We start from the raw sequence: 16,370 nt of genomic DNA on the forward strand, positions 1-16,370 counted from the left end.
GCTTCGAAGGGGGCATGTTAATCAGGGAGATGGGAGATTACTAATGAAGTGCTGCGGTGAATATGCAGCACTTCATTAGGCTAATCCTCCCACACAGCAACTTCGAAGTGTCAGCAAGTGTGTAGTCATGGGCACTTAGAAGTGCCCGTGCTACTTCAAAGAGCCTTTCCGCCTCAAAAAAGGTTTAAAATAAATATGTATATTATCTATAAACATTAAAAGTAATAAAAATCAAATTCTGCTGTGCCTAATTATATATATTTATCTTAGGAATAAGAGCATCAAGACAGTATGTGAGCTGTCGCCCTCAGCTGTCGCTGTTCCAGTAACTTCATCAAGCTGAGTAAATGAGTCAGCCCACAAAAACAAGTAAACATGAAGCATTTAAAATAAACTCCTATTATGTATGTTTGTAATAAGATTAATACCATTCAATGACTCTTTCCCTCTCAGGGCAGATCACACTTTACCCTTCATGACACACTGGAACTGTTCCACTGCACAACTGTGGGAATCCCCAGAGGAATTCTATCTTACTCATTCAGAAGTCCCTTGCAAGCCACAGGGATGTACATGCTGAAACAGGAACTTGACAGCCTTTCAGAGGGTGCGGCTCTATTGGTGTTCAGGGAGTTGGTCACAGCCATCCTCGCTCTCCTGGTCCCCTTTTGTAGAGTTAATTTTAGACTAGCTGAGAGCAAACGTCAGTGTTAGCTGCCCAGTTGTGTCTGGTCTTTGCACAGGAGGAAGGGTCATCCCCTTTTCTGACCCACATAGAATTGTTACTGTGTACTAGCATATTTACTCAGCTTTGCTCAGGTCCTTAACTCAAAGGTGGTTTTTTTAAATTAAAGGAATATATACATGTTTTATTTAAATAATTGTATTGTTTTAAAAAAGTGTTACTTGTGAAGTTCACTTTTATTTCAGATTTCTTTTGAAAGGGATTACTAAAATTTGGCCATTTATTTATTAAGTAATTTTTTGAACTGGGAATTCCATCAAATGTTTTTTTTCATCCCTATAAATTCTTATCATTTTCTTTAACACAGAAGGCCTCTAGCCAATTTGGTTTCCAATAACATTTCTTTGCTAGTTTTCAAACCTTAAGCATTAGTTTAGCTGTGCCAATACAGAGCACTACTCCAAGTTTCTCCATTTTATCTCTGTTCTGTAAGGTTTATTGAGAACCAATCCTATGCCAGGTTCATCCTGTTTTCTGGCTCATCTTGGTTCAGTCCAGGCCCACCAATGGAGGTGGGGGCAAAGGAGACAGTTGCCTCAGGGCCTGACAATTCAGAGTCCTAGGGCTCCTGGCCTCTGCTATTGCACACAGTTCTCAGGGCTGGCAGGAGGGCCCAGAGCCTCAATGAGGGCTTCCCCAGCCCTGCCCCTTCTGCCTGAGCCCCTGCCTCTTCTGGGGGCAGGAATCAGGGCCCCATATACCTTGCCCACAGGCCCATGGAAGCTGTCAGCCAACCTGGTTCAGTCTCTTACAGCATTTGCTCAGTTATGTCAGTTTTGAGGACTGTACTTGCTTTGGTGACTCTGTCTCTTTTCTGGTTTGGTTTTGTGAGATGCATTCCCATTCCAGGCATATCCTGTTTTCCTGGCACAACCAAACCCTTACTTTGCTTTAAGCTATGATGAGAGGAAGCTCTACACTGAATTTGGTGGTGCTAGCTCTTCCCCTTTAGGACGAGTTCTTGATCAAACAGACAAACTCTCTAAAATATATAGCAGACTAGAGAGGTAGCAAGACTGAATGTAAGACTCAGTGTTACATAAAGAATAAATATCTCTATCAGCTTTCTATACACAGAGAAACTGAGTTACAGAGAGGTTATGCAACATACTAAAGATCACAGAGTGAATAAGAAGCAGAAATGGAAGTCATGCATCCTGACTTCGGGTCCCTCTTGTGACTGCCTCTCTGAGGAAATTCTTTCTCATGTCACCTACACGCTGTGCTGTTGTCAGGTATGCAATCTTTGCTCTTCTTACACCTCATTCAAAACGTGTTTCTTGTATCACTCCTGCACGCTCATATTCCTTCCACTCCCTATGCTTAGAATTCCTTCTCTCTCTTACATGCCAGATCATCCTTGTGACATCACTCCTGAAGACACATTACTGTTGCGAAGGGTGTCACTAGTAAACCATAATGCGCAAAACAGAGAGCTGTGCTTTTTAAAGGCTGAGAAAGGGGGGTCCAGCACAGTGGTATGGGAACATTTTTAAGCATGGGGGGTGCTGACACTGCTTTTTAGTTCTGTCCTCCACCGTCCCAGCTAAGGCCAGGAGCAAGGCCCTGGTGTTCAGGCCAGTAGTTGGGACCTGAGGCACAGAGAGGGCAGCCAAGCCCCACTGCACAGAGAGTCAGTAGCCAGGACCTCAGACCCCGAGACATCAGCAGCTGGCACCCCAGGTGCAGAACCAGCAGTAGGTGTCTGCCCCGTCTACTCACCAGCAGCGGTGGAGGGAAGAAGTGGAGCAAGAAGGCTTGGCTGTTTTGCCCTTTTGAGCACACAGATCCAGGAGGAGAGGCAGGGTGGCCGGAGGAACAAAGCAGCGAGACTGTCTTGATCTGCTTCTTCCCCTCACCACTGCTACTGAGTGCAAAGGGGGAGCGGCAGACCTCTGCTTCCGGCACCTGCCTCCGGCCCCACTAGTTCATGGGCCTCCTTAGTTGGGGGAAGTGGAGGGGCAGGGATGGAGCAGAGGCAAAGAACGTGTGGGGAGAGGGCAGGGAAGAGGCAAAGCTTGTGGCAGAATGGCAGCTGGGTCCCTGGGCATAGGCTGGCAGCACATAGAAGGACAGCTGGGATGTTAGGCTGGGAATGTTGGGAGTGCTACAGCACCTCTACACCCATAGCTTCTGTGCCTATGGTCTAATACCTAGGGCACATGCCTGGGATAGAGACCTTAATCACTCTGTGCTTCAGTACTGGGTCTGCACAATGGCAGTAATAGTACTTCCATATCTCACAGAAGTCAACACTCTTGTGAAGCCAAGTCCATTGAAGATTCTGAGGCTCTCGGATGCTATGGGGAGGAGGCCATATAAGTGGCATAGATTGATAAAACTGTGCCGTAAAGTACACTATCCGGAATCAGTGCATCAAGTACACGGACTGTGTCGTCTGAAATCTCCAATGAGAGCTTTCTGGCTGAGAACCGTGTCTTCCTTTACATTTGTATAGTGGTGAGCAAACTGCTGGAGATAAATACATAAATAATAATATACAATATATAAAATATATAATAATATTACTATGTACTGGAAATTCACAGTACTGCAAACTCTTTCATATCCAGCATTCTATCATCCAGACCTCTCAAATAACTGGCATTTTAACCATAAGTCAGTTTTAGCTGTGTTTTCCGTAAGTGTGGTATGGTGAAAGTCAATACAAATAAATACAGCAAATGCAATATAAATTCACAGTGTACACTACTTTTGTTGTTGGTAAATAAAATACTCTGCATACATTTTTATTTGTTTCTTAATATCTAACCTAATCTTTAGTGTTCTGCATTGCTAGGTATATCTCTCTCTTATCCAGAATATTTGAATATCCATCAACCTCCCTGTCCCAGGGCTGCTGGATATGAAAGAGTACAAGCATGCACCCCCACCTTTTACCTGTGAGTTTAGGGAGCAGAATGTAATGCCAGAGCATTCTGAGCATTCCTTTACCTCTTGATAAGCAGCTGGAGCGCATCAGTCAGACCTTCCATGAGAGTGGTAATTTCAGAATAGGTTAAGTCTGCGCAGGGCTTGCCATTGATAGACACCACCTCATCCCCTTCACACAGCCCAGCTTTAGCTGCTTTGCTCTTGCTGCGAACCTGAGATGAGTTAAAATCAAATTAAATTCAGAATTGTGTGTTTATTGTTTATTGAAAACAACAGCAACTCTGTCCTCACATTCTCAGTGGAAGAAATTAGTTCATTAGTATATGCATACTTATAGTACAGTACTATTGAGGAATCTATATCAAGGAGCAAGCCATACTGAGCTAAGCTATTGTACTGACAAATGACAAGGAAGACCAATTCTGCCCCAATGAGCTTTTAGATATCGAGCAGAATGAAAAAGTCAGATGAAACAGGCCAAGAGGTTTGTGTCGATGGCCCGGTAAATAAGGAGCTGACATTCTCTGAGCAGGCTAGGCAAAATTTTCAGAAATCAGGTCCCAAAGAAAGGATCCTCAAGGCCAGGTTTTTCATACTGGCATGCCATTTGACTTGTGTGGGAGCTATGGGTGCCCAGCACCTCAGACAATGGGTTTAACAATTTTATTTAGATGTGTGATTATAGGTAACTTGGGCTACGTCTACACGTGAAGCAACGTCTACACGTCCTCCAGGGCTCGCAACGTCGATGTTCAACTTTGACGTTGCACAGCACCACATCGAAATAGGCGCTGCGAGGGAACGTCTACACGCCAAAGTAGCACACATCGAAATAAGGGTGCCAGGCACAGCTGCAGACAGGGTCACAGGGCGGACTCAACAGCAAGCCGCTCCCGTAAAGGGCCCCTCCCAGACACAGTTGCACTAAACAACACAAGATCCACAGAGCCGACAACTGGTTGCAGACCCTGTGCCTGCAGCATGGATCCCCAGCTGCCGCAGCAGCAGCCAAAAGCCCTGGGCTAAGGGCTGCTGCCCACGGTGACCATAGAGCCCCGCAGGGGCTGGAGAGAGAGCGTCTCTCAACCCCTCAGCTGATGGCCGCCATGGCGGACCCCGCTATTTCGAAGTTGCGGGACACGCAACGACTACACGGTCCCTACTTCGACGTTGAACGTCAAAGTAGGGCGCTATTCCTATCCCCTCATGGGGTTAGCGACTTTGAGGTCTCGCCGCCTAACGTCGACGTTAAATTCGAAATAGCGCCTGACGCGTGTAGCCGTGACGGGCGCTATTTCAAAGTTAGTGCCGCTACTTCGAAGTAGCGTGCACATGTAGACATGGCTACGCTCTGGGAAAACAAAAAAACAACAAAACAAAAACAAAAAAACACGCTGGCTGTGTCTACACGGGCACAAATCTTTGAAATAGCCATATGTAGAAGATTACCAATGAGGTGCTGAATTGAATATTCAGCGCCTCATTAGCATGAGGATGCGTCTGGCCGTGGCTATCAGTGATCAGCCCCTTATCAGTGACCGGAATCAGGGGATTTCGAAAGGTGCAGGGTCCTTTCGAAAAAGACCCCCGTGTAGCCGCACCAAGCTGTGCACTTTCCAAAGCGGGGCTTTCGAAGCACCATGGCCAGAAGCATCCTAATGTTAATGAGGTGCTAAATATTCAATTCAGCACCTCATTGGTAATCTTCAAAATATGGCTATTTCAAAGATTTGTGCCCGTGTAGACACAGCCCCTGTGTCCTTAATTCAGATTGTTATCTTAAGTGCCCTGATTTTTGAAGTGCTAAAGTCAGTGGTTGCCACTGGATGCTCGACACCTTTCATAATCAGGGCATTTATTTAGGTGCCATTGTATGGACTTAGTGGCCTAATTTCTGTACAATCTGACACAACATTGTCTTGCTCTTGAACAACAGTTCAGCTACAGAAATGAGTTTATGGAATGTGCATATTTGTATATGTTAGAAAAGGAGAAACATGAGTTAAACTGTAAATTGGCAATTGAAAAAGTATACAATCTGTTGCAAAGATTCACTGCTGGGAAGAAAACAAGCCATAGTGATAAATCAGGTAAGTATCATAAGTAGGAATGTGACACAGACGTCACAGACTGAGTAATCACTCACTGAAAGGAGAATTGCACATTGAAAGATGGGTGAAGAGTTTTCAGATTGATTTATTTTTATTTCTGAAGTGTCTATGTATTACTGATGCCCTTATGAACCTTACACGGCCAAAATGAGCGTTCACAGGAAGTGCATAAAACAATAATAAACTCTCTGAATCCCACTAGTTAACCCTCAAACTCTCCCTCCATTGCCACCTTCTCTCCCCAAAAGTTTTTGCTGTAGTCATATTAGAAAAAGTCAGGAAGAATAAATGGAGTAAACAGGTTCAGGTTCTTCTAAGCAAAGGCAGAAATCAAACCCCAGTGCTGAAAATTCCTCTCCAAGAATGTCCCATCTCCAACACCTTTGTGATTAAATTAGAACATAATCTTACACCACCTGGACTATCTCAGGTGTACGGGTATGCCATACAAAGAGCAGGAACTCTAAGATATCTAGGATCCAACTCATTTAGTGCATTATGGGTCAAAAACAACATGTTAAATGGTTGGAACTGCAGACTACTTGCTGAAGACTCTGCTCATTCATTCCTTTTAATAAATAGAGTATACCTCCTTTGGATGTTAACAGAAGTTGTAAACCCACATGAAGGAATTCTCTAATATGACTGTCACCAACCATTCAGATAACTAAGATTCCCTCATGTATACTTGTGTTCCTCATGGGGACTTGAAAGCACTGTATGTTCACTAACCAAGCCTCACTGCAATTCTGGGGAGTACAGTTGGTAAGGAACATACAGGGATAACATTGCTAAATAGTAAAGTCCATCTGCCTTGTGGTGGAGGGCGACAGCTGTTCAAAGTGCACAGCAACATGTCACAACAGTATAGGACAGAAGACTGCAATTACCCAGACAGGAAGGTGGCTAGAACTGTGGGGTTAACAGTTGCACTTTTGCAAAAAGTGCAGCAGAAACTTTAATAAACAAAAGTGACTAGAATTTACATCTTATCCATGGAAGATCACCTCCTCCCTCCCAATGCCCCATAACTGATACTGAGGTATTAGACTAGTACTGGTGCAGAAGAAAGAACGTTACCTGTTGGGACTACCCAATATAACATCTATGTTTCCCAGCCAAGTGTTCACCCAGTCTAATGTGCTAACTTGAAAGATCTAGCAAGATTACAGCACAAGGTGGTACACAATGGTGCAAATCCATTCGGCAGGGACAGAGAGAGAGAGAGACAGAGCATCTTTCATTTTTTGTTCTTGTCCCAGAGGGTTTTATTCTCCCTTGTCAGCTCCTTAAGCCTAGGCGTGTACTAGTGGGAAACTGCCACTATTGTTTTAAGGTCTATTCATGCTCTTCAACAGAGAAACTAAATAACCTGACCTACCAAGATCCTCATTCAAGTATCTGCCTGCACAGACCTGTCTTTACTGCTCCAGTCCTTTTTCCTTTTCCAGTTCAACACTATAGCTGTGTCCACACTTGGCCAAAACTTCAAAATGGCCATGCTAATGGCCAAATTGGAGGATACTAATGAGGTGCTGAAATGAATATTCATCCCCCCATTAGCATGCTGCCAGCAGCAGCACTTCAAAAGTGCCACATTGCACTCACTCAAGGCTTGGCTACATGGGGGTCCTTTTCAAGAGGGCCCCACAGACTTCAAAATCCCCTTATTCCTATCAGCTGATGAGCTGCACACATGCAGCATGCTAATGAGGCACTGAATGTTCATTTCAGCACCTCATTAGTATCCTCCGATATGGCCATTAGCATGGCCATTTCAAAATTTTGCCTAAGTGTAGCTACAGCCTATGACGTGTCATAATTACTTTATAACAAACCACAGCCATCTTTACCACTACTCAAGGTATGCCATCTGGTTAACTACTATTTATAAAATATGTATTTGGCAAATGATGTGTTATATTAATCAGGAAGTGTGCAGGACTCTTATAAAACAAAACATAAACACAACTGGGTTGACATGCAATCTGAACTCTGAATTTTCTACTCTTTGAGCATGTGTGAATTCTTCAGACTTATTATTGTGTGCACAGGTTATGTCACAGATATACAAACACATACACATGATCATCAATATTTATTAGCTATTTTATTTAATATTATCACAGGCTGAGTATAGTAACATAAATATGTATTGTCCTCAAAGCATCCATTTGCTAATCATGCATTTTGGTATTTAAATCATACTCATTAGCATGCTATCAGCCCCATAGTCTCCAAAGAAGTTAATCTGTTTGCACTATGACCGTTAGCAGCTGAGCTGCTGCATAGGAACCCATTTCTGGAGGCAATTCTGTTAGGCAACCTTTACTGGAGGCAATTCCTGGACTCATAATGCTATTTGACAAAAAAATTCAAAAAGTGGGATTTTTATCATTTTTGCTGCTGCTGGCCATTTTTCATTGCTGTTTCAATTTTTAAACACCCATGGATCACAATATAGTCTTCTGGACAATGGAGAAACAATAATCCAGTGCGTCAAATAGGCAGTTACAGAGCCGCTAACATTTACAAATATGGAGTGGTATGCTGTGTTTATCCTTTTCTAGTGGGAATATAAACATCCTTTCACTTTGGGAAGCAATGATGATTTAGACAGTCTTTAATAGGTTCCTCTGTGTAAATGAGGTTGGATTTATTTTGTTTTATAAACGTGACTGACATTTCCATTAATTTTTTATAATGTAATATAACACAGAGTAAATATTTAGTAGTCACGTTAGAAACAAACTAAATTTTCCTAAGTTTTTAAAATGCAGAAACGTTAACATAAATATATATGAACTCTGAAACACTGTAAATGGAAAATAAATAATTTCCTGCCATTTTCACTAAGGAAATAAGGAATTCCTGCAACTTTAAGGAAAATCTCCTGTTTCTGTCCATTCCCTTCTGCTGCAGATTGCCATTTTGAATCTGACCTGGGTCAGCAATTATTACCTATTTCATAGCTGTTTGGTGATATATGTGAAATAAAGTGGGGGTGTCCCACATTTGTTGTCCCATGGCAAGATTAGTACAGGAGTAGACTAACACATTATACATCATCAATTTTTAACCAGTATTATTGGAAGCATCAGAACAAAATGGATAGGACAACAATTTTCACTCTCTTATCCTTATATATGATCACTTCAGACTAGGTCTCAAGCCCATTGGCTGGGGACATGGGGAATATCCTATTGTATTGTCTGAACTTTTCAATGGGGCCCCAAGCCTGTAATGAGCTGAGTTGCTTTCCCGAGATTCGTAAGAAGTGCCAAAAACCAGCAGCTCTGCAATGCTCAGACCTCCATGCTGATGTCCTGCACCTTGTGGGACAGGGCATAAATACATAATATTCATCTTCAGGGCCCTGTAAAACATATAGGCTACCTCTACACCTAGATAGTTTTATCAACAAAATTGGAGTTTTGTCGACAAAACTCATGGAACATCTACACACAAAATGGGTTTTGTCAACGGTCTGTTGACAAAATTCAGCACTTCTGCTAACAGCTTTCTGTCTGTCTGTGAAGAGGAAAACGCCTTTTTCAACATTTTCTGTCAACAAAAAAGCCATGTAGATGCTCTGGGGGGCTCTCTGTTGACAGACGGTGCTTCCGGATCACCAGACAGCCCTGTTTGCTGAGCTTCTGGTTGGCTGTTTCTGTCGAGAGAGCTGCTGGGCAGTCTGGCCACTCTCTGTCAACAGAGCAGATTGCTTTTGTGTATGGATGTGACCTGTCAATAAAAGTTTTGCCAGAAGACATCTCTGTCAACACATCTTTCTAGTGTAGACATAGCCGGTACAGCTTTTATGTCAGCACTTCATTTCTTCCTTTTGTCAGCTGCCAGGAAGGGTTTCTTTGAATTTCCCAGTTTACCCATATAAGTCAAACCCTTAATGTGATTTTGTGGTCATTGTTGTACTATATTTCCTTTAAAAAATTTAACAAAAATAAGGTTTTTATCTTTAATAATTCCCCTTCTCCTTCAACAGCTCTCTTGTCACACCTCTGCTGCAAAGGCCTCCCTCCTTTTCTCCTTTCCCTCCACTCCAGAACTGATCTCTTCTTTTTACGCTGCGTGGTGTGCAAGTTCCTCATCTGACTGTTCAGAAGTTCTTTCCCCAGCATAGGCCAACCAGGCAGAAGGTAGCTATACGTGTGCAGTGCAAGTTCCCGCTGAAGTCAAGAAATACTGAAGGAGCAGCTGGAAACCAGTTAACTGGTGCTAGCTGTTGGACAAGGAGGAGCTGCTGTGCTCTGCGTGCAGAACATTAAACATTGGTTTGCTCCTGGCTATCGCAAAATATTATCAGGGATTGTAGTTACCCATTACAGATGCGGGGAACTGATGGTGGTTCAAAAATAGGGTGGAGGAAATGCTCTGTTGAGTATTCCTACAGATTAGGAAGAAAATGGTTCTCATCAGAATTTGCAGTGGGAAATTTTGACAGTTAATTGAGAAATAGCCAAAAACCTGAAAATGTTGTCTTCCCCCTCCACCCCTCCTTGTGTTTTTAGGTTTCTGGCTTTCTGACAAAAGATCAAAAATGCTCAAGGAAAGCAGATTCTTTCTGTGAATCAAATTACTCACACAGAACCTTATTTTCCATTCCAAAATCTCCACAGACAAATCTTTACCAGCCCTAGAGAAAACTGAGTTGTTTTTTCCCCAGCTGGCAGCCATGCAGTTCAGTTGCAGAGTGGAAATGGAGGACCCTTTCTTTGGCTGTGGTGATTCAGTGGCAAGACTTTAATCTATGTAAATAACAAAAGACTCAAACAAAAGTTGGAAGAGTATCCATGCTATAAAATCAGTGAAGCCTCACAGCTCAGCCTAAACTCTTTTGGGCACTATCTGCTTCCACCTTCTTTGAGTTAGTGTTTATAAAAGAATCAAAAATGTCCATGTTCTGAAACTACAAAGTAGGTTGTCATTGCTAGGGAAACTTCTGTAAACTCCAATAGCACCTCGTTGTTTATAATGAATTTTGTCATACAGTCATCACGGCTGCAGCTTTCCACCACTTGTTCTGAACCTGTCTAGACAACAGCTGTTCTGCTGGAATATTCTAGTGCTTTACTTCCATCCCTCTGATACAGAATGTGTTGCTAATGCTAAAAACTCCATCTCTGAATGCAGGATTCCTTTCTTTTCTTATTGTTATTATTCTAATTATATACCACCCGCTGGTGAGAAAAGCAGACTGCCCTATTATTTCTTCATAATACAAAATTAACATTATCAAACAGTGAAATGTCAACGCAAATATTTATTCTGAATTCTGAAGGATTTGAAGGAACTCTTACGTTTGGCATGTTGGCGTGGCAGCAGTACCATGTTGTAACTGACAATTCTATGCATATTGACTGTGTTCTTCTGCATTTTTATAACATGGCCAGTTCATTATCCTTGTGTGTTCCCAAATAATTGAACAGTGGAAAAAATAACAGTTTTCAGAATATAAAATTATCTTTGTTGCATTATTTAATATAGGCAAGCCTAATAATCTGTCTCCTGATCGTAAATTGACGACTGTGCTGATTTATTTTAGAGCATGTCTAACCATTACTTGTAATCATATTCAGCTTTTCAGATCATTTTCTTCTAGAATGGCTCTGTGTTATTTTGACGATTTGGTACATTTCAGTAGGACCTGAGTATGTAGCTTTAAGTACTATTTTGAAAAACCCAGCCATGAAGTTGGTTAACTTGGCCAAATAACTTGATTAGAAGCAGGACTCAGCCCTAAGAAAGCATAGGCACTCTAAGGCTGTGTCTACACTACAGAATAACTACAAAGTTGCTGCAACAACTTCGAAGTAGAGCGTCTACACACAAAGTGCACCCTCCCTTACTTTGAAGTAGGCTTCCCCCTACTTCGAAGTTAAACATCTACACACAAGTAGCCCCTACTTTGAAGTAAGGGGCCAGGAAATGATGCAGGCATGGGGTTGCATGGCTGACCCTTTAAGGGACCCCTCCGAACACCCCCATCCTGCACGTGCTCAAGGCTGCAAGGCTGCAGACAGCAACAGAGCATGTGCTGGAGAGAAGAGCCACACATCATGCCCACTCCTACCCTCCCCAAGGACAAGGTCCTCTCCACCCTGGCCAGCCTGCTGGCCATGCTGGTTGCCCTTCTATTCCAGCGGCATGGCCAGATCGCCCACATGGGACTCAGCCTGCAGGCCCTGGCCACAGCACTGCTGACCCTCCCCTGGGCCCCCGATCTGGCACTGGTGGGCTTTCACCACCAGCACCTAGTCGTGGGACCAACTGGTGCTGGAGGTCTGGGATGACAATTGGTGGGTGAGGAACTTTCAGATGACCTGCCAGACCTCTGCCACTGGCTCGCCCCAGTCCTCCAGCCCTGGGACACCTCTTTGAAGCCAGTGCTCCTGGTGCAGAAAAGGGTAGCCATCACACTATGGAGGTTGGCCACCCCAACAGCCTTCGATCTGTCAGCCATGAATTTGGAGCTGTCAAGGCCGCCGTTGGAGCAGTGATGATTGAGGTAAGTCCGGCTCCTACCTGGACCCAGCCTGGGAAGAGGGCTACTAGGCAGGGGGTCCCTGGTGGGAAAGGGGCAGGGGGCCTTTGGCGGGAAGGGGGTAGGGGGCCCTGGTGGGGAGGGGGCAGGAGGGCCTCCTGGTCAGGCATTCATGGATGTGTCTCTTTCCCCCCCGACGCCCCGCCCAGGTGTCCAAGCTATCAACAGGGTCTTGATATAGGTCTGGTGGAGTTCCTTAACTTTTATCTTCATGCTGCTGCCAGGTGCCAGTTTGCTGAAGGTCCTCCTCCTTCCCCCAAAGAGTGAGGAGGTCCTTCAGCTCGTCCTCAGTCCATGAGGGTCCCCTCCCTGCACAGGCGCTGTGAGACCTCAGACTCCTCGTCCGGGGCCCCTGGTGGGGCAGCGGGGTCCTGATGTGCTGCCATGCTTGCCAGGGGTGTGGAAGCAGGCTGGTGCTTCAAGCAGGGGCAGTCCAAATGGGAGCTCATGCTGCCTCTGCTTGCGGCACAGTCTCAGCTTCTTGCCTGGGTTTGCAGGGGAGCTGTTTCCTTTCAAGTGGCTGGCAGGGACCACAGAGCCCTGCCTGGGCTGGCCAGAGTATCTCTGTCCTCCAGGGGTGGGGTGCTTCCTGGGCAGACTCCTTACTTTGAAATAAGGAGTACAGAGCATCTACACACACTTAATTTCAAAGTTAAACTTCGAAGTAAGCCACTACTCCATTCCCGGGAATGGAGTAGTGACTTCAAAGTTAGCCTCCTTTACTTTGAAGTTTACTTTGAAGTAAGGGAAGGTGTGTGTAGATGCTCTGCATGCTACGTCGAAGTAGCAACTTTCTTTGAAGTTAACTTTATGTAAGTTTGTAGTGTAGACACAGCCCAAGAGCTCTATTGGTGTTTATTAACTATTTCAAAATTAAAATCAACCAAAGCGTTTTAAGATTAGATGATGCTTGTAGAAAATCTTTTTATTTAGATGGTATACTTGCCAAATCCAGGTTTATAATGATAGTACTTGTAATCCTGTAATTATTGCTAGTTGCTATAGTAATCAAATAAAATATGTGTAAAGATAAATTAAATGCATGATTATATTAAGATAATATAGTCAAACATTAAATATACTATAACAAGTGTTTCATCTTTTTCCAGTAATCAAAATTATCATTAATTTGTTTGACCTTGGACACACAGTTTACAATCTATTTTCCCAAATGTCTTTCTCTTTCTATTTATGCTAAAATGTGAAATTTCATTTCCTCTCTGGTATGTACATCCTACAGCAAATATGCAGAATTGCAATTCCATTTAAATGTATTAAGAAATTATCTGTCAATTAAATAGATTTAGCGGTGTACAGTACACTATGTAATATTATGGGCAGGAAAGGGAAGCATTGAATGGTACAAAGTGTTAAAGCCTATTACTGCTTTTTATTTATTTATTTATTATTAAATCAGAAAATTAAAATTGTGACTGACAATTAACTTAGCCTGAATTTAGCTTATCATAAACTGCAGATACTAAGCCCAAATTTTGCAGCCCATACACAGGAGTCCTTCCCTGATTACATAAATATTCTAATTGATGCCAGAATCATGAGAGAGAGTGTATCGGAGGGGTAGCCGTGTTAGTCTGGATCTGTAACAGCAACGAAGGGTCCTGTGGCACCTTACAGACTAACAGAAAAGTTTTGAGCATGAGCTTTCGTGAGCACAGACTCACTTCATCAGATGCTGGTCTTGGAAATCTGCAGGGCCAGGTATAAATAAGCCAGAGCAAGGGTGGGGATAACAAGGTTAGCTCAGTCAGCAAGGGTGAGGCTTACTACCAGCAGCTGATCTGGAGGTGTGAACACCAAGGGAGGGGAAGCTCGCTGCCAGCTTCCCCTCCCTTGGTGTTCACACCTCCAGATCAACTGCTGGTAGTAAGCCTCACCCTTGCTGACTGAGCTAATCTTGTTATCCCCACCCTTGCTCTGGCTTATTTATACCTGGCCCTGCAGATTTCCAAGACCAGCATCTGATGAAGTGAGTCTGTGCTCACGAAAGCTCATGCTCAAAACTTTTCTGTTAGTCTATAAGGTGCCACAGGACCCTTCGTTGCTATGAGAGAGAGAGTAACTTTGGGTTAGTCCACATCAATGTATATTTATCTTCCACGGTTTTCAACACTGCTACTATTCCTGTTCTGAGTCTTCCCAAGAAGATACTGTCAGATAATGGTTTTGTGCACCTAGGACACAATGGTTTTGTGCACTGTGGACTAACCAAAGAGTACATTCACTGCCCATGTTATGTAAACACATTGAGCTCAGGCCTCCAGTAGCTCTCAGTGATTACTCAGCACCTAAACTGCTTGCAAGAGCCCTGCTTTATTCTGTGTCATGTTGCAACTGGCTGTGTGTAACAGTAAGATTTCCACAATGCCCTACCATGACTTCTGCCTGGGAAGTACAGTCTTTAAAGCTAGGGTTGTTTTCTGGCCAGGTTTTTAATCAGCCTATCTGGTTTTTGTACTGCTTTGCTAGTGAAAAGATTTAATGTGCCATTTTTTCTTCATCTGGGATATTTTAGCATGCTGTACAATTCACACTCCCTTAGTCTGGACTGTGGTACTGTGGTAGGATAAGGTAAGTAAAAGTGGTAAATAAGCATCAGAAAATATGTATTGTTTTATGCGTATTTGTGTTTTGTAAAACAGTTTTCTAAAACTTTTTAGTAATAATTTGCTGTCGTTGGCATTAGAAGTGGATGGGCAGCCAGCGGTGGCTTTCCTTTATCTCAGAGGCGGTGGCGACCCTATTTAACACACAGCCTCTATTAGGACAGCATTCATATTTCTTGTAGTATAGGTTGAACCTCTCTCCACCAGCACCCTTGGGACCTGACCAGTAGCAAACAAGAGAAATTGCTGGACCATGGAAGGTCAATATCGTTTACCAACATTACCAACACTTCACTGCTACTGGAGTCTTAGAAGACATTTAGGCGTAAATTACAGATAAATAACATCTCAGAACACTGAGAGCCAGGACTGGTGGTTCTAAACAAACTTTATGGGACTGGAGGAACTTGGCCACCCCCATGATAAGTGCTCATCCAGCTAACTAAAATCATGCTGGATTACAGATGCGGATGAGAGAGTGCTGGTTAGAGAGGTTCAACCTGTCGTTTAATTCCTCCATCCCAAGTTTTATATCTTCAGACAGAAATACCTTTACCATTAAATGCTTTAAACTGCTATACATTACACATTTATAACATCACTGTATAGGTATAAATTAATATAGACCAACATAAAACTCATCTCCTCTGAGTAAAATGGCCTAGATTTTCTGTTGCTTTCACTTTAGGTAGTTATTTATACTAACTCAAAGGTTGTGTTTATATTACAAAAGTAACTTTGAAGTTACTTTGAAGTACTACTTGAGTTGGGCTCCCTACTTTGAAGTTAACTTCGAAGTAAGGGAAAATTTGTGTAGACTCTCTGCTGACTACTTTGATGCAGTGCCTAACTTCGAAATTAACTTTGAAGTTAGTTCCTAGTGTAGGCACACCCAAAGTGAGCTACAAGCGTGTTACCAAATCGAATTCTCTACTCATTTGTAATAATGGTGGCACTTTATACCAATAAACATACAAAACTTGATCACAGCCCTTTCTCCCATCCATTGTTTGTCTTTAACTAGCAAACACATTACTATGCATAAATTAACTCATCTGAGCAGTGACAAATGGGATACTTGTGAGGAGGAACAACTCGTGTGTGTAAGGTTACACAAAGTGTTTGCTCTATTGAAACTAGAAATTGTTTGGTTTTTTTTCCTTATGGACCACAGATTGTTTCTTTCCATGAATGTATGGATACTTTCTCACACATGGGTGCTACTGGAACACAAATTGTAGTGAAGCGTGACATTCTCTGCACCCTGCATTGATTCAGTTGCTTGCTTCTTCTGTGGGTTCAAGAGCAGGCAACAGCATTCTATTTGCAATTTCTTTGTGCACCCGGAGCACGTTTGATTTGTGAGCACACACTGTAGTTGCTGTTAGGTTACAGAATGAACTTTTATAATGTTAGTTATGCACAGATATCCA

The 16,370-nt window shown here is 43.0% G+C and overlaps 1 protein-coding gene across 1 annotated transcript in view; it reads right to left on the reverse strand.

Moving 5' to 3' along the window:
- Positions 1-16,370, reverse strand: part of SYNPO2 (synaptopodin 2) — a 143,958-nt gene that overhangs the window by 37,107 nt on the left and 90,481 nt on the right. The window contains exon 2 of the mRNA XM_074993396.1: positions 3,701-3,852. Coding sequence (XP_074849497.1) covers positions 3,701-3,852 — 152 coding nt within the window. The remainder of the gene's footprint in view (positions 1-3,700; positions 3,853-16,370) is intronic.

This window comes from Carettochelys insculpta, chromosome 4 (assembly GCF_033958435.1).
Source record: "Carettochelys insculpta isolate YL-2023 chromosome 4, ASM3395843v1, whole genome shotgun sequence".
Taxonomy (NCBI): Eukaryota; Metazoa; Chordata; order Testudines; family Carettochelyidae; genus Carettochelys; species Carettochelys insculpta.